This window comes from Lemur catta, chromosome 21, assembly GCF_020740605.2.
Source record: "Lemur catta isolate mLemCat1 chromosome 21, mLemCat1.pri, whole genome shotgun sequence".
Classification (NCBI taxonomy): Eukaryota; Metazoa; Chordata; class Mammalia; order Primates; family Lemuridae; genus Lemur; species Lemur catta.
In genome coordinates, this window is record NC_059148.1 from 8,012,220 (window position 1) to 8,028,515 (window position 16,296).

Below are 16,296 nucleotides of genomic sequence, written 5' to 3' on the forward strand. Positions count from 1 at the left end.
GAGGCCCATGAGCGCACCGGACCGGCTTAACAGACAACCTCAGCCCTGCACCTGGGCTCACCCTGATGATGACATCACCCGAGGATGGATGATCCCTGGCCACCAGCCACGCAGCAGCTGGGCTTGTCCCAGGTGGAATCACACACGCCCCCTCGGCCCACTGTACCCCCGGACTTCCCCGTGCTCTCCCCGCTCCTCCTCCTCCTCTGAGTTGGCCTGACCTCCGCAGACCCACTCACTTGTCCTTCAGCTCTTTTCTGCCTTCTCCCCAGACCTCTGCTACCCCTAGTCCTGGGACCACTGCCCTCTTGGGAGGCTTTACCTGCCACTGCGTGGAAGCCTCCCCTGAGGGCAAAGCCAACCTGTCTAAACAAAACCGTCAGGATAGCACATCTCAGGCACCTACTCCGCTAGCCAATCTTCAAACCATCTTCCCAGTGGGTACAAATTCTTAATTAGTTAAACTCAAAATAAACAAATAGTCAAATGAACAGAAAAGACAAACCACACATTGTTGTCTCTCACTCAACAGAGACAAGATCTCTAGATCACCAAGCAGTCAGATCATGAAACCGAAAGAATCTGGCCCCAGAAGTCAAACAAGTGCTCAAAAAGAATCAAAATCAGCACACGAGGATCTGGAGCACATGCCCAGGGGTGGCAGTCACGAAGGTCCCCGACCCAGATCGCCCCACAGGGGGCTCGTGCGCAGTGAGCAGGGATGGGAAGGCAGGTCGGGGGATGTGTGTCGACCACAGAAGGAGATGATTCATTTGGGCTGCTGCGATGGGAAGAAAGTTCTCTAATGACGACGACGGTCTCCAAGGAAGGCGGGGGCTGGGTTCCTGCACAAGCGGGTAAGCAAAGGTGCAGGGCAGGGGGGCGGGAGGGGCTGGGAGTATGCGGGGCAACGTGGGCCTTCGGGGCTGATGGTTTCTCAGAACACAGCGGAAGGGACAAGTTCTCAACCATCACTGTCTTTCTGGAGCTCAGATGAATCATCAGATGTCATTTTGATACCATCAGTCCGCCTCGGTGTGTCTGTGTGCCTGGTCGAGTGTCTGTGCATGTGTTGCAGGGCGGTGTCTGGCTCGAACCTGTACTTCTCAGGGAGTGTGTGTGTTTCGGGGTGAGCACCTGCCTCCGCGCTTAGGAGGGTCCGGGGAGCCGTGCGTGCCCGTTGCGGGGGTCTGTCTCTCACTGTGTCTCTGCTTGCCTGTGGGGTGGGTGTGCAGCTGGGTGGTCTGTCTGGGTTTCTGGGTGTCAGCGGGTGTGTCTGTGTTTTGCAGCGTCTGGCTCAGTACCCAGCTGGCTCTGGTGGAGCCTGTGTATGTGGCAGGTTGTGTGTAAGTCACCGTGTTTCTGCGTGTCCGGCCACGGGAGTGTGCGCGCGCTGCAGGACAAGGTGTGTTCCTGGGTGTGGGATGCAGGGTGCGTGTCTGAAGCCACGTGTCTGTGTGGTGGCATGTGCGTGTGTGTGGCAGGTGGTGTGTTTGGTAAGAGCGTCACGATGCATTTGGCTCATGCTTCCGTGTCTCTGCTGAAGGCTGTGTGTTTGTAGGATGAATATTTGTCTTTCTTCAGCGTGTCATGGACTGTGTGTGTGTGTGTGTGTTGTGGGGAATGTGTCTGTCGCAGTGTCTCAGTGTGTCACGTGGTGAATACGTGTGTTTGGTACGTAATGTGTCTGTTTCTGACCGTGGTGAAGTGCATGTGTGTTGCACGGTTGTGTCTGTCTCGTGTGGTTTCTTTGTGGCCCACAGTGTGTGTGTTGCAGTGTGTGTCTGTGTCACAGCTTCTGTGTGTGGTGGCACGCGGGTGGCCTGCAGTCACTTTCCATTTCCGTGGGTCTGCTGGGTTTTGTGTGTGTGCTGCAGGGGGTGGTCCTGCACACAACTGTTGGCTGTAGGTGTCCACGTGTTTTGGTGTGTCTTGGTGTTTCTGTGAATGCTGGGTTGCATGTTTGCGTTGGAGAGTGGATGTTGTTGGCATGTGTGTACAGGCAGGTGAGTGTGTTCCTCTGGGTGCAGTTGTATGTGTGGGTATGTGTTGCAGATTGTGTATCTGTCTCTGTGTCTCCGGTGTTCTGGTGGCATGTGTGTGTGTGTGTGTTTGAGTTTGAGGGGGAGGGTGTTGGTGTTTCCGTGTGTCCAGCCGTGCAAGTGTCTGCTGGCCTGGCAACGTGTATGTGTGACGTGGGCCACGTCCTGCTTGAAGCAGGCTGGGCCCGGTCCACACATTCCTCCTGCTCTTTTGTGCTCTGTGATACAAAAAATATTTGCGTTTTCCACGACTCATAATTTTTCCTCCTCAATTGCTACCAGATGTGGGCCCTGTGGTCCCCGTCCCCATGGCAACGGAAGTTCCAGCAGCCGCGGTTCCCTTTTGTGGCGCCTGCCCTGGGAGCTGGCACTGCTGCGAGTCCCGAGGGGGTGGGGAGGAGCGGGTGGTTGGAGGCCGGGGGCAGGGGGGTGGTCGTCTCAGCAGTTCCCTTCCCGGGTGGCCACCTGGGCCCTCCAGGGGGGTAGGACAAGTGGCAGGGGCTGGCGGCTGGAATGAGGGGTCCCTGCTCTGTGTGGCACTCACAGGTCAGGTCTCGAACACCTGGGGGAGTTCCCGGGGCAGGGGGAGGAGAGGCTGCAGGAAAGGCCTGGTCACTGACAGCCCTGGTGTCCCCAAATTGTGCTGGCCCAGGCTCAGTGAAGAGCCAAGGGTTGGGCAGTCAGGAAGCAGCAGTGTGGTGGACTGATGGTCCCAGGGGTTGGTGGCACAGCCTAGGTCTGAACCACTGCATTGCCCACTCCTGCCCCCACCCAGTCACTGCCTTGCCCTCTCTCAGCCCAGCGGGGCATCTGCCCCTCCTGGCTGACTTTGAGCCTGTGTTCTCAACCCCAGCAGCCAGCATGGCGTGGTGCCCGAGTGGATTGGGGGCTGGCCAGCTGCAGGGAGGGTGCCCAGCTGGCCCTAGGGAAGCAGCATGGCCCAAGACAGGCAGCCTGCATTGCATGTGCTGCCCGACCAGGCCTGGCGCAGGAACTGTGTCCCTGCCAGCTGTTCCGGTTGGCCTATCCAGGGTAGGAGGCCATCTGCACTCAGGTAGCTGAGCCCTTGAATGGGTGATCAGCGTTGACCTCAGTGGGGTATCCAGCCAGAGGACAGGAGCGTTGCCAGGATGAGATCCCTGGGCTGCCAGCGTTCGTCAGATGACAGTGCCAGGCTGTGGGCTGCCGGGTGATCAGAGGCTCTTGGCAGCAGCATCGGAGCCGGAGCTGGGCGTCAGGAGACGGGAGACGAGGGAGAACGGGAAGAGGCCCGCTGGGCAGAGGCAGGAGGTGGGAGGAGCCCAGACAGTGGAGCTGTTGGAACTTAGTTGGGGGAATGTCAGAGCCATGGAAAGGTGAGGGTCTGTGGCTTAAGAAGGCCGTTTAGGAGGCCTGCCCAAGGGGGCTGGGCGCGGTGAAGGCCCTGGGGGACAAATGGTCACAGAAGGCCGGGCAGCAGGGGCTGACTTGGGGGCAGGGGCTCTGGGCCAGGCAGGCTCCTCGCTCTCCTTCAACCTCCTGCAGTGGCAGGGAAGGCGGGTGAGGAGTTTCCGGCTGAGGACAAGGAGCCCATTGAGGCAGACAGCAGGGCTCTGTGCAGCGGCAGACCGTCTTGTTTGTGCCGCAGGAGGCTGGGCCGGAGGCAGCTGGCCCCCTGGCCCCAGCCCCTACCCGCCCAGCACCCCTCAGCGGCTCTGAGCCCCGAGTTACCAGCAGGAGCCAGTGCGGCAGGCACAGACGAGAGGCCCAGCGCCCACGCCCCCCAGCCAAGGGCTTCCGCTGGGCCTGGGCTGACGCACCCTTCTCCTGAGCGACCTGTCCAGGCGGGGGCAGGCCAGGGCGGGGCGGGAGGGGCCCAAACTTGGTGAGTGAGCGGGGACAGGTGGATGCAGCCCTCTTCCTGCGTGGTCGTGGGAGACTCACACCTGGGCTCCAAGGCTGCGCTCAGGCGCCGGGTCCCGGGGCTGTGAGTGCAGGCCCGGCGAGGTCACGGGCAGTTTCTCTGGGGGGATCTTTGCCCAAAGCCCACAGACAGGAAGTAATCGGATCGCAGGGTGGGAAAAAGGCACTTTATTAAGAAAGCTTTGGCCTAGCCCCTGCCGGGAGGAACCCACCCTGGGGCGCCGGGCGGGGCGGAGCAGCCCTCGGGGCCATAAATACATCTCCTCGGGCCACCTGAGCTGGCCCTGGGGTCCCTCCGCGTGGGGGGCGGCGGGAGGCCATCAAAACCGGCTCGACAGCTGAGGGGCTGGGGCTGGGGCGCCAGGGAAGGGAAGGGGTGACGGACCGAGCCCCGAGGAGCAGAGACCAGCCCTCCTCCCCGGGCTCGGGTCAGCCAGATGCCCTGGGGCCGGGCCGGCGGAAGGAGCCTCAGGTCCCGGCTGCAGCCGAGGAAGGCGTCTCCGGCCAGCGGCGCCAGGCCGTGGCCAGCAGGAGGCAGCTGGGGCAAAAGCGCGCCTGGCTTCGGCCAGTGAGAACGCAGCCCCGACCAAGCGCACGCGAGGCCCTAAGAGGCGGTCTCTAGGCAGAACCGCTCGTCCTTGGCCAATGAGACGCGGGCTGATCGCGGCCGGCTGGGCCAATGGGGAGCAGGGAGTCGCCGGCCGGGCGCCTGTCGGCCCTCGACCGCCGCGGCGCGCCTTCCCGCCAGAGCACGCGGCTGCAACCAGGCGGCGACTGTGCGGCCCGAGCCAAGGAGACGCAGCCCCGCCGGCCCAGGCGCAGGGCCGGGCCGAGGGGCGCTGGGAAGCCGGGAGCGCAGCTGGGGCGCCGCGGGCTACAGGGTGGGCGCGCCCGCCCTGCCCGGCTCGCCCGCCGCCTCCCGGCTCTTCTTGCGCGGCGGCTTCTGGATGGGGGTCTTCTTCCGGGGGGTGTCCGGCGCCGGTGAGCCGCTCGCCGCCTTGTCGGGCCCCGGGGCCTCGGACGCTAGGGGCGCGGGGGCCGGCGAGGCGGGCGGCACCGAGCGCTTGGCCTTCTGCGGCGGCGGCGGTTTCTCCCGCGGGCCCTCGGCGCGGCCCAGGCTGCGAGTCTTGCCCCGCAGCTCCGCGGCCAGAAGGGAGGCGGCCTCGGGCGCGCTGCGCGGGGGACCGCCGGCGTCCGTGGGCTCCGAGAGGCCGGGGCCGCGGCCCCGCGCTCGGGCCCGGGGCGGCGAGGGCGCGGCCGGGGCCGTCGCCTCCTCGGCCAGCCCCGGGGGCCGCGGCGTCGGGTCGCGGGTTCGCGGACTGCCAGGCTCGTCCGGCCGCGCCGACGTGTCGCTGGGCGTCCGTTTCCTCTTGGTCGGGCTGGGCGCGGCCTCGGGGCCGAGGAGCGGTGGCGAGGGCGCACGGGCCGCGGCAGCGGCTCCGTGCTTGCCGTGGATCCAGGACACCTTGGGCTTGGTGGCGGGGTCGGGCGGCGGCGGCTTCCTGCGCTCCGGCGATGGCGACAGCGACAGGCCCCCAGCCTCTCCCCGGGCCCGGGCCGGCCGGGCCTCGCGCCGGGCTACCCGCGCGTACAGAGCCCCGCCGGGCCCCTCCACGCTGGACGCCGACCGCTCGCTGTCTGAGGACGCGGGGAGGGGCGTCGCGTCCTCGGCGGACGCCGCTGTGGTCAGAGGCGCGGGAGACGGCGCTGGCTCCTCGGCAGGGACGGTGGGGGCCTCCGGATCCTGGCTCTCTGCTGCTGCCTCTGCTGAGGGAAGAGCGGGCGGTCAGGGCCTCTGGGAGTAGGTCCAACAGGTCCAACCTCCAGGTGCAACCTTCACCTCCCCTCCGACCCCCACCCCGCTGGCTCTGTGCCGCCCTGGCGTCCAGAAGTGCCCGGTGCATCCGGAGCACCGACCACAAGCTTAGTTCAGAGACCAGGGCGTGCAGGCGCGTTCCTGGGACCAAGCCCAGCCCTGGCCTGGCTCACACTCCTCCCCACCACGCGCCCAGCCTCAGGGGCCAACATCATCACATTTGACGCTGCAGCAACTCCGCGGGGATTCCACGATCCCTTCAGAGGCAAGGCTTCTGAGGCTCAGAGGTTAGTCACCTGCCCAAGGTCATCCAGGGGGATGGTCAAGGGAGGAGAGACCAGCATCCCGGCGGTCAGGGTCCCTTCCACTACCTCTGGCCCCAAGGCTGAGGTGACAGTGCATCCCAAGCCCTGCAGATCCCCCTCCTCCTGTCTCCTCTGCTACCCTCCATTCAGGCCCAGAACCTCTGTCTCCCTGGTATTTCCCAGAAGTGACCTCGGGCTTTGGCCAGTGACAGGAGAGCCCATCTCCCCACACCCTACTCCAGTGCTGAACAGCACAGAAACCAGGTCTGCAGCCTCAGCTATTGAGCAACCTGCGGGTAGCAGTGTCGCCATGCCTTTCCTCCCCACGTGCCCCAGGGCACAGAGATCTTTAAAGTGGAAACATGTCCCTGGGCTGGAGCCATGCCCAAGGAGGGCCATACTCACCCTCATGGGGTACACAGTACACGGGGCCTTCATCAGTGGTGTCAAACGAGGAGAAGGAAGCCCGGGAGGACCAGGATGGTGAGGGCTGCTCCAGCCCTGAGGGTGGCTCCAGGAAGCTACAGTTGAGCGTGTTATCCAGGTCGTGATGGGCCACTGGGGAAGGAGTGAGGCAGAGGCGCTGGGGCCATGCCTTGCCCTAGCCTGTGCCCTCATGAGCCCTGCTGCCACGAATGTTAAGGGAGTGATCAAGCCCAGCCCTACCCTAAGACTGCAGGTGGGACAGGCAAGTCAACAGGTGGAGTGGCACCAGGCCAGGACTGGAGTATGGGTGGAGGTGAACCCGGTAAAGAAGAAGGGAGAACAATGAGTGTAAAGGCACAAGGCAAGCTTGTGCAGCCAGGGAGCTGAAAAAGTGGGGCTGAAGTGTTGGGAAAGGCTCAGAAAGGTGGGAGATGTGGCTGGAGAGAAAAGTGCTCCAAGGCCTCCAAGCCATGCATGCTTCAGACCTTGTTTTGTGGGACCCAGGGAACCTTGGAACACTTTTCAGCCCAAATGTGCAGTGGGAAGGCTGCTCTTTGGCTAAGTGAATCTTTGTGGGTTGTACCCCTCAGCCCTGGCCTCCAGAGATCCAGACCCCCACAATGAGGGATCCCAGAAGCTGGCTGGCCTGGCCCCCATTCCACAGTTGGGATGTGGGGTCCAGCCCTCACACCTGTGTCCACAGATGCCCTGCTGCTGGGTGGGCCAACAGGTTTTCTCAGCTGTGTCCTTTACCTCCCAAGAGTCTGAGCCCCCTCCACGCCATCATCAGAAATAAATGGAAAACAGAGGGAGAGATGGTCTGCCCCAGGTGTGAGTCAGCAGAGAGGAGAGCAGCACACCCCGCTTGGTAGGGCGGGGTGACTGAGGGACCAGCTTGCCCTGGGCTCAGGAACTGCTGGGGATGCAGGCAGGAGAGAGGCGGGGCACTTCCATGTACACGGGCCACCCATTCTCCTGCAGCTCCTACAGACTAGGGGTGGGGCTGCCCGGCCCATATGTGCACCCTCCCATGCAGTCATTCATAGGCCCCAACGCTTCCCACACACGCCCCACACTTGCCTGCACACCTAGGGCTCCTGCCTTCTTCCCTGGCCCCACCCACAGCAGCATCTCCTGTCCTTTCCTCTAGTCGCACCTCCCCGCACCAACTTACACCAACACTCAGGGAATGCCCCCTCTCCCTGCTTCCTTTTCTTTCTATTTTAGAAACAGGATCTTGCTATGTTGCCCAGCATGGTCTCAAACTCCTGGGCTCGAGCGATCCTCTCGCCTCAGCCTCCCGCGCAGCTGGGACTACAAACGCAAGCCACCACGTCCAACTTAGGGTCCCGGTGTCTACACCAAGACCTGGACCCCTGCACACCCGTTTCCCAGCCGCTTCGTGCGTCGGGGAGGTGTTTCCCCCAAAGACCCCGCGTCATCACTCTTACCTACGACTTTGGGCAGTTTCTGCCTGCGGAGCGGGATCCGGGGCAACTTCATGCTGATGCGACTGAAGCGCCCGCACAGTCGCTGCGGTGCCTTCTTCCTCCGCAGCGAGAGCTCCCTGTGGGGGCGGGGCCTGAGCGAGGGGCGGGGCCGGTCTTATCTCGGGGGGGGAGTCAAACGGAGGGGCGGGGCCGGGGCGTGGGGGAGGGCGGCGCCGCGGAGGGAGGGGCGGTGTCGGGCCTCACCCGCGCGCGGGGTCCTGGCCGCGGCACGCGCAACAGCAGCCGAGCAGCGAGAGCAGCAGGCCGAGGAGCAGGGCGAGCAGCGCGCCGGCGCCCATCACGCCTTTGCGCTGGTTGGTCTCTGTGGGGGGCACCGCATCAGCGCGGGTGTCCGCACCCCCGCATTCCCAGACGGGCCGCCCCCCATCACTCACCCAGGCGGCAGGCGCCGGTGACCGGGTCGCACGAGTCCTCGTGGCAGCTGCAGGCCTGGGCGCAGTCCACGCCGTGGAGCCCGGGCGGGCACGTCACGTTGCAGCTGTGGGGGCTCGGGGTCAGGCGGACCGCAGCCCCTTGGGGACGCCCTCTGCCCCCGCCCGGCTCCCGCGACCAGCCCGCGCGGTCCCGGAGCTGGGCTCCCTCGCCCCGTTCTCTAAGGACCGCGGCCCACCCCGGCCCGTGGGCGCGCGCTGGGTGGCCAGTGTTTTGGAGATCAACGTGGGCACCCCCTGCGGGGATGTTGGTGGGGGATGGGACCGCGGTTACGGGCGCAGCGTCGTTTCTAGGGTTGACTCCCGTGCGGGTAGGAAGAGGGGCCACCGGACCAGACCTTTGGCTATAAGTGGGGTTCCTTGCTCCCTCTACACCACCTCGGGGTCACCTCAGAAGCCCACCGACCACAGGCTGCGCGCATCGGCTCCACACCGGGGCAGGAAACTGCCCCAAAGAGCCTGTTGTCACTCCTTGGCTGGGGTGACAGCCCCGCCCAGGGTGGTGAGGCCCGCCTGGGCCCCACCTCCTCAGCTCCTGGGGTCTGGCTGGAGCCCCCTGTGTTGGGATATCTCGCCGCCAACCCCCTCCGGTCCCGGGGCGCTCACTGGGGCCCATGGACGCCGGGGCTGCACAGGCAGCGCCCCGACTGGAAGTCGCAGTGGCCGCTACCACAGTCGGCACACACGAAGGCGCAGTCCTCGCCGTAGGTTCCGTTGCTGCACTTGGTCTCGCACCTTGGAACGAGGGGAGGGGGAGTCAGCAGAAATAGAGGCAAACGGACCCAAAGGGTGCGGTGCCCCCGGCGGAGGGCTTTCGTGCGGGAGGCAGGCCGGGGGCTGCGTGTCTGGGCCGATGCAGGCACGGCTGCTCACCGGTCGCCGATCCAGCCCGCGTTGCAGCGCGTGCACTTGCCGGTGACATGGTTGCAGGCGTGCCCGTCGCGGCACGGCGGGCAGCGGTGGCTGCAGCCCTCGCCGTAGAAGCCCGTGGCGCACGGCTGGTCGCACTTGGTTCCGTTCCAGCCGGGCTCACACGTCAGGCAGCGGCCCTCGGCCACCGTGCACGGTTGCTGGCCCTTACACTGGCCGCACCTGGGGAAGGGGCCGAGGCTAGGCGGGGCGGGGACCGGCCCCACCTCCGCCCATTCGCGGCCCGCCTTTCCCTCCTCCCTCCGCGGCCGGGGCTCGTGCTTACCGGCGGCGACAGCCCAAGCCGTAGAAGCCGGCGGGGCACGGCTCGCGACAGTACTTGCCACGGTAACCCGGCTCGCAGGCGCACGTGCCGTCCAGCGGGTGGCAGCGGCCGCGGAAGCACTGGCAGTAGCGATCGCAGCGTGCGCCGAACGTCCGCTCGCGGCACTGGCAGCGGCCGCTCTGCTGCTCACAGGGCGACGAGCTGCAGGCGCACTGATTGTTGCAGCTGCGGCCCCACCAGCCTGCGTGGCACAAGCAGGCTCCGGTCTGTGGGTCGCAGCGCGACGTTGCGCTGCAGTAGCATGCACTGGCGCACTGCGCGCCCCACCAGCCCGGCTCACAGCGGCACGCGCCGCTCCGAGGGTGGCACGCGCCGTGCTGGCACTGGCACGCGTGCTCGCAACGCGCGCCCCAGCGCCGCGCGTGACAAGTACACTGGCCCGTCACGTCCTCGCATTGCCCGTGTGGGTGGCAGCTACACAGCTCCTTGCAGTCGGGGCCCCAGAACTGGCGCGGGCACTCTGCAGAGACGAGCAGAGAGGGTGGATGGCCCCGGTGCTTGAGTGGGTGCCCGGGCCTATCCAACCGGAACCTGCCCTGGGTCCCTGGCTCCCGCCCCCGCTTGGGGATCCGCCCCCAAGCCATATCCGACCCCGCACCCGGCCTCCCTGCTCAGGCCCCGCCCCACCCCAGCTCACTGGTGTCGCAGTTGGCACCGAAGTAGCCGTGGCGGCAGCGGCACTCGCCCGGCCGCACGCACACTTCGTTCTCCGAGCACGTGGAGTTGCCTTCGCACACCGCTGTGGACGAGACGGGCCCCAGCTGCCGCACGTCCTAGCCCCGCCTCTGCCCCCTGGCCAGGTCCCCGGGGTGCCCCACTCACCGATCCCACACTCGTCCCCCTGCTGCCTCCAGCCAGCGCAGCACGTGGGCACCTGGGAGCTGGAGCAGAGGGAGGACCACTGAGCCTGTCGCCTGTCCCTCAGCCCCATCCGCCCCAGGGTTCCGCGGCAGCCTCCTCGCCTCCCCCTCCCCGGTCGCGGTCCTCCCCTAGCGAGGGAGTTACCGAGGCCCTGCCAGCCACTGTTGTAGGTGCGGAGACTCCCAGTGAGCAGGGAAGACACAAACTCCAGCCCTGGGGACCCCTCCGTGTCCTGCCTAACTCCTCTCCCACAGCCACTAGGCCTGAGAAGAGGCCCTGCGTCCAAGGAGGGGCTGCAGTGAGCTGGGGAGAGGACCCTGGGCCTCCAGGACCTGCTCAAATGTGGGTGCCTAGGGGGTTCCCTGGGAAGGGGCGCCCGGCCAGATGGGTGTCAGGGATCATGATGTGATATGACTGGGACAGCACCAGGACTGGCTGGGCCAGACGGACACACCTGGATGCCCAGTTGGGGCTAAGCAGGAGGGCAGAGGGGCATCCTCTGTGGGGGATGGGTTGTGCACAGAGGTGACCACTTGGCAAGAGGGGGCTTCTGGAGGGAGGCAGGAGGAGCACGCACATACGGAGTCCTCCACATGCAAACGGAAAGTCCCCTGTGAGGCTCCAGAGCAGGACTTGGGTGGAGGAAGGAGATACTAGGGCCTCTACTTACGCTTATTGTTTTACTTTTGTTTCATTTTATTCAGCTTTACAAAGTATGTGATGTCACCTCAGCATAAGGTAATTTCTAACTGTAGCACTGGGTGGATGTGGGGTGTGGGCACAAAGGTTTGGGGGCCCTGCCCGAGGGGAGACAGGATGGCTGGAGGGGTGCTCAGGGGCTGAGCAGAGGTGAGCCCACACTTGGGGGCCAGAGGAGGCTGAGAAGGAACAGCCACTGAGGCTGTAGGATTCTAGAGTCCCATCAGACTCAAAAGAACGTCGCCTCAATCCTAAAGGCACGTAGCAGCCATTCACACTTTAGAGAAAAGGAGTGTGCATCAGAAGGATCTGAATCTGAAAGTAGGATGCAGTGGTGGGAGGAGTCTGGAGGGACCTGAAGACCCCGGAGGGTGGGACAGCTGGGAAGGGAGGGGCTGCAGCTGTCCCACCATGCCTCGCACACTCTTGCCTGGACTGCAGAAGACTCCCAACCATTCCCCAGCTAGAGATGGCTGCCACACCCTAGCTGGGGCACCGAGGCCCTAAGGGAGGCCCCTCCTCACCAAAAGGACTTGGCTCTCCCTCAGGCCACGGATGGTACCTGAACAGGATCGTACAATCCCAAACTTCGAGGAATAAGTCCAGTGTATTTTCAGCTAATAAAACTGGAGACAGGAATACAAGGCAGGCCTGGCTTTTCCTGTCCCCCACATTGTCCCCACCCACCCAGCCCTGACCTGGGGGCTCGAAGGTACTCAATAGCAGGGAGACCCAAGTCTGCTAGCCCATCGCCCTCCCATCTGTGCCTGGTTCTGAACCCTGGTCTCTGGATGGACAGCCTCTGCTGGTGTCCCTCCTGCAGGCAGCCTTGCCAGATGGGATTGTCCTGGAGGCACTGACCCCCTTCTGCCCTGGATGGCCTGGCCGCATGACTCTGTAGCTAGCAGCCTGGTCTTAAGGCCATACTCAGCTGGGTTTGATGCCTGGGACTTCAGGCATGGAGCTTAACCTCTGTGAGCCTCAGGCTCCTTAGCTATACAAGGGGGCCCATGGGTTTGGCTGGATTAAGAGAGACAAGATGTGTGAAGTGTTTGGCACACTAAGAGCTTAGCCATGGCTTTGGTTTAAGTCACTCTGCCCTCCAGCCCGTGCTGAACCCGGAAATTCTGGGAGCAGTTTCCGAGTCTATCTGGTCATCTCAGCACGGTGGGTGCCAGGCCTCACCCCAGCAGAGCTAACACCCACTGGCAGGACACAGCCCATGTGGGTTCACCGAGAACAAGAGGCCTTCCTCCTTGGAAGTGCTGGCAGACAAGGCCAGGCTAGTGTGGCAAGGCCACCCTTGGAGATCTTACGAAGGTGGGTGCGGAGTGATGGCCCACAGCAGGGCAGTTCCCACGCCAGCTCTGCAAGTTAGCGAGACCCTGGCCAGCCAGGCCACTCCGCAGAGCACCTCAGCTCAGCATGACGTGCTGCGGGCTGCTGCTCCACGCACCATACAGTTCTGTGATTCAAATGCACAGCGACTGCGCCCATCTTAAAGCCTGCTTATTGTGCCTCTCACCATTCTCCCCCAAAGCCAGCCTGGGAGACTTCTCTGCCTGCCACAGCACCTGGGACCCCACACCTGCCCAGCTCTCCTCCTGTTCCCCCCATTACCCCTCCTGGTTTCTGTCCCTGTCTCAGATGTCTCCTCTGTCCACACTAGCCTCCTCAGGAAGTTCACTGGGTCCCATCAGGACACTGACAATGACTGGGGGCCCTCAGTGCCAGACTGGCAAATCCAACTGCCCATTGGACGAGATGTCACCACCGGGAGGCCTCGGGGGTGTCTCAGGCTGAACTGAACTCCCGACCTTCTCCGCACCCCAAGTCTTCCGCATCTCAGGTAACCTCTGTCCTTCCAGGCTGGGAAGCTGAGACCCCGAGAGGCATCTCTAACTCCTCTTTCCCGCCCACAACAGACCCATGGAGACATACGTCTCCCAAACTATATCTGAGGTGGGGCCACTTCTCCCTTGCCACCTAGAAGGGAGAGCCACCTGCCATCTCCCTGGCTTCTCTTGACTTCGTAACTGGCCCTAGATTCTGCCCGCCCCCCTGCCCTGCGGTGCCATCCCACCCCCCTGTGCAAAGCCCCCTGGGGTTCCCATGGCCCTCAGAGAAAAAGTCCTCTGAGCAGAGGCAGCCTACCCTCACTCACAGCCCTCCTGGGCTCTACTTCCGAAGCGCCCGCTGGACTGCGAGCCTTGCCCCAGACACCTACCCGCCCGCTCTCCTGCAGGCCGGTGCTCACTCAGCCCCTTCTCAGGGGCTCTCCCCAGATCATCTGAAATGAAACTGCACTCTCCAACTCAGCACCTCCTCCCCAGCTTGCTTTTCTGGGCTCTATGTCTCCTCCATCACCAGGACAGGGGCGTTGGTCTCCGCTGCTGTGTCCCTGACGGGCACAGGCCTGGCACACATTAGGTGCATGGGATGTTAGTGGCCGAATGCATGCTCCTCTCCCTTGGGATTCGTGCCCCCCAGGAAAGGGGAGAAGCCTTGCAAGGCGAGGGAGGGTAACAAAGAGGTGGCCCAGATCCCAGGTGCGCAGTGCATGGAGTGGCCGTCCTTCCCATTAACCCTCTCCACACATGATCACAGTAATCCTCCCTTAACCCCATGAAGTGGGTGTGATCACCATTTTATAGAGGTGGATACAGGCCCAGAGAGGTCAAGCGACTTGCCCAGGTCCACACAGCTGGGTCAGGGTGGCACCATGATGTGAATGCAAACCCGGGCTCTTTGGTTACGGGAACAGGCCCCTCATGGGGAGGTCTCCGGCTTCCCCGTCAGCCAGAGCCTGCCGTGGGACCCCCATCCCTGGCCCTGGCCCTGTTGGCGGCGGAGGGGGGGCTGAGCAGCCAGCTCCGGGGCGATCGCGCACTCCCCTCTCGGGCGCGGCCCCGCCCGCCGCCGCCGCTGCATTCCTGGGCCCGGGAGGCCCGAGGCGGCCGCGGCGGCGTCGATGCGAAGCAGATGGCGGGCCAGGCCGGCCCCCGCCCCGGAGGCGGGGCTCACAGCGGGGAGGGGTCTGCGCGCCTCGGACCCGATTTCGGAAACCGCGCGCGGCCCCCTTACAGCCCCTTGTCTGCGCCGACCGCCGAGACCCTGGACTCGGCCTCCCGCGGCCCTGAGGCCCGGGGCGCCCCGACCGGACCCAGCCCGGGGCCCGCGGCCGCCTCCCCAGCTGCCCGCCCGTGCGGCGCCCCCCAACGCAGGCCACGGCGCCCCCACGAGTGGAGATGCCCTTGACCTCGCCGCGGCCTCTGACCAGCCGACCAGGTCCCCCGACCCCTGTTCCCACTCCTGGCGTCTTGTCCTCGCCACTTCGCCCTTCGCACAAGCTCCCAGGCCCGCCGACCTCTGGCAGGGCCTGTCCCCTGCCTCTCCCACACTGGCTTCCCCAGCCGGCTCCTTGTGGCGCCCCACCTCCATGCGGCCCCTTCATGCTCCCAGGATCCACACCTGGGAGTCGCCGGGGTTCCCACATCCTCCGGTTCCCTGCGCCTGTCATTGTCTTTTCGACTCGGGCTTCTGTCTGGTCCACTCTGAGCGCCGGCTCCGCGGAGCTCACCTTCGTCACCAGCCCTCCCACCGCGCCCGCTCTTTCTAAGACACGAATCTGTCTTTCCAAGTCTCGCCTGCCGCGAGCCCTCTCCTGCTCCCACTTCCCGGGAGCGCCGCTCCTCTCCCCGAGACCCTCCTCACTCCACTCCAGGCTCGAGTCGCACTCGTGCCTGGGCCTTCGCACATGCGGTTCCTTCTGCTTGAAATGCCCTTCCCTGGCTTCTCCCTAAGGCCTTCACAACTCAGCTCAAGGGTCCCTTTTTCCGAGTCTTTCCTGAAACCTCGGACACCGTGTGTCACCCCTCTGGACGCCCACGTCACTCTGTGCTCCTCTCAGGTGACTTGTGGTCCAGGGTATCCTCGGATGCACTGCCGTGGCCCGGGGCCCAAACTCGGCGTGGAACGGAGCCGGCGTCGGCGAGGGCGTCCGAAGGGGCCCGCACGCTCGGCACAGGGAGGTCCCGGGAGCCCCCCACCAACGCCGGGCGCCAGCGTCCCCTCCCCAGAGCGTCCCCCTCGGCCCCCTCCCCCGCCAGGCCGGGCTCCTACCCAGGCGCGCGGCACACGTTGCGGCCGCGCGGGTTCAGCTCCTGGGGCGCCGCGGGGCCGGGCAGCAGCCAGAGCAACAGCAGCAGCGGCGGCAGCAGCGGCGGCGGCGGCCCCCCGGCTCCCCGGCGCCGCGCCGGCCCGGCCCCCCGGGGCCCTGCGCCCTCCATGCGGCGCGGGGCAGGCGCGGGGCAGGCGCGGGGCGGGCGCGGGCGCGGGTGCGGCCGCAGCGAGGACGGCCGGAAGCGGAGTGCGAGGCCGGGCGGGGGGCGGCAGGAGGGGCGCCGGGCCGGGCAGGAAATTCCACATCGGCTCCCTGATCCCGGGCCAGCCGCGGCCGGCCAGGCGGCAGCGCCCGCCCCGCGCGCCAGACCCCACCCTCCCGCCGCGCCCCCGCCCCTCCGCGCAGCCCCCGCCCCCGCGCGCCGCTCGCAAACTTGGGGGCGAACTTGGGGGCGGCCTGCCGAGCGCTGGGGGGGAGGGGCCGCCGCGCCTGGCTGAGGAGTCCCCCTTTCCCGCGCCTTTCCCTCTCCTCCCCAGACAGCCCGGAGAAGCTGCCCCTGCGCGCTCACTGCGCGGCCAGGCCGGGGCGGGCAGCGGGGGTGGAAGGCACGGACGCGCCGCCCCAGCGCTCTCGGCTCCGGCACCTCGGAGCCCGCCAGGGAGCCTCCGGGTGGCCCGCAGACGGCCCCGGTCGAGGCCGAAAGCCACCTCTGCAGCCCCCAGAGCGCGAAGCCCTCGTGGCGCCGGAGTGCGCCCTCGCCCCCCCCCGCGCTCGGCGCACTCGAGGCGCACGAGGCACGGACTGGGCAGGAGGCTTGAGGCCCGTGGGTAGACTCGGTCTGGACCAGGGGCGCGGGGAAGGGGCTCCCCATGGGCACGTCTGGGAGAGATGCCGTGGAGGCAGAATGGCCCAGCTGTGGACTCTG

At 65.6% G+C, this 16,296-nt stretch overlaps 1 protein-coding gene across 3 annotated transcripts; it reads right to left on the minus strand.

Moving 5' to 3' along the window:
- Nucleotides 1–4,097: 4,097 nt before the first annotated feature.
- On the minus strand, nt 4,098–15,647 carry SCARF2 (scavenger receptor class F member 2). 3 transcript variants are annotated; one of them, XM_045535216.1, is made up of 11 exons: nt 15,371–15,647; nt 10,511–10,569; nt 10,326–10,427; nt 9,629–10,148; nt 9,307–9,525; nt 9,040–9,168; nt 8,377–8,480; nt 8,186–8,303; nt 7,943–8,073; nt 6,471–6,623; nt 4,098–5,708 (listed from the first exon to the last, which is right to left on the minus strand). In XM_045535216.1, exons 1-11 carry the CDS (start codon nt 15,535–15,537, stop codon nt 4,819–4,821), a joined length of 2,592 nt encoding a protein of 863 aa, XP_045391172.1. In that variant the 5' UTR covers nt 15,538–15,647; the 3' UTR covers nt 4,098–4,818. The 3 variants fall into 3 exon arrangements, with proteins under 3 accessions (XP_045391172.1, XP_045391173.1, XP_045391174.1); XM_045535217.1 differs by having other exon boundaries at nt 7,943–8,058; nt 15,371–15,537; XM_045535218.1 differs by lacking the exon at nt 15,371–15,647 and having other exon boundaries at nt 4,098–5,711; nt 10,511–12,160.
- Between the last annotated feature and the right edge of the window lie 649 nt (nt 15,648–16,296).

Coding starts and splice junctions, on each gene's coding strand:
- SCARF2 (XM_045535216.1), bottom strand. CDS start 15,537: ATGGAGGGCGCAGGGCCCCGGGGGGCCGGGCCGGCGCGGCGCCGGGGA. Junction 8,304..8,376: donor CACCGGCGCCTGCCGCCTGG/GTGAGTGATGGG, acceptor TGCCCCCCACAG/AGACCAACCAGCGCAAAGGC. Junction 6,624..7,942: donor GAAACTGCCCAAAGTCGTAG/GTAAGAGTGATG, acceptor CTCCTTCCCCAG/TGGCCCATCACGACCTGGAT.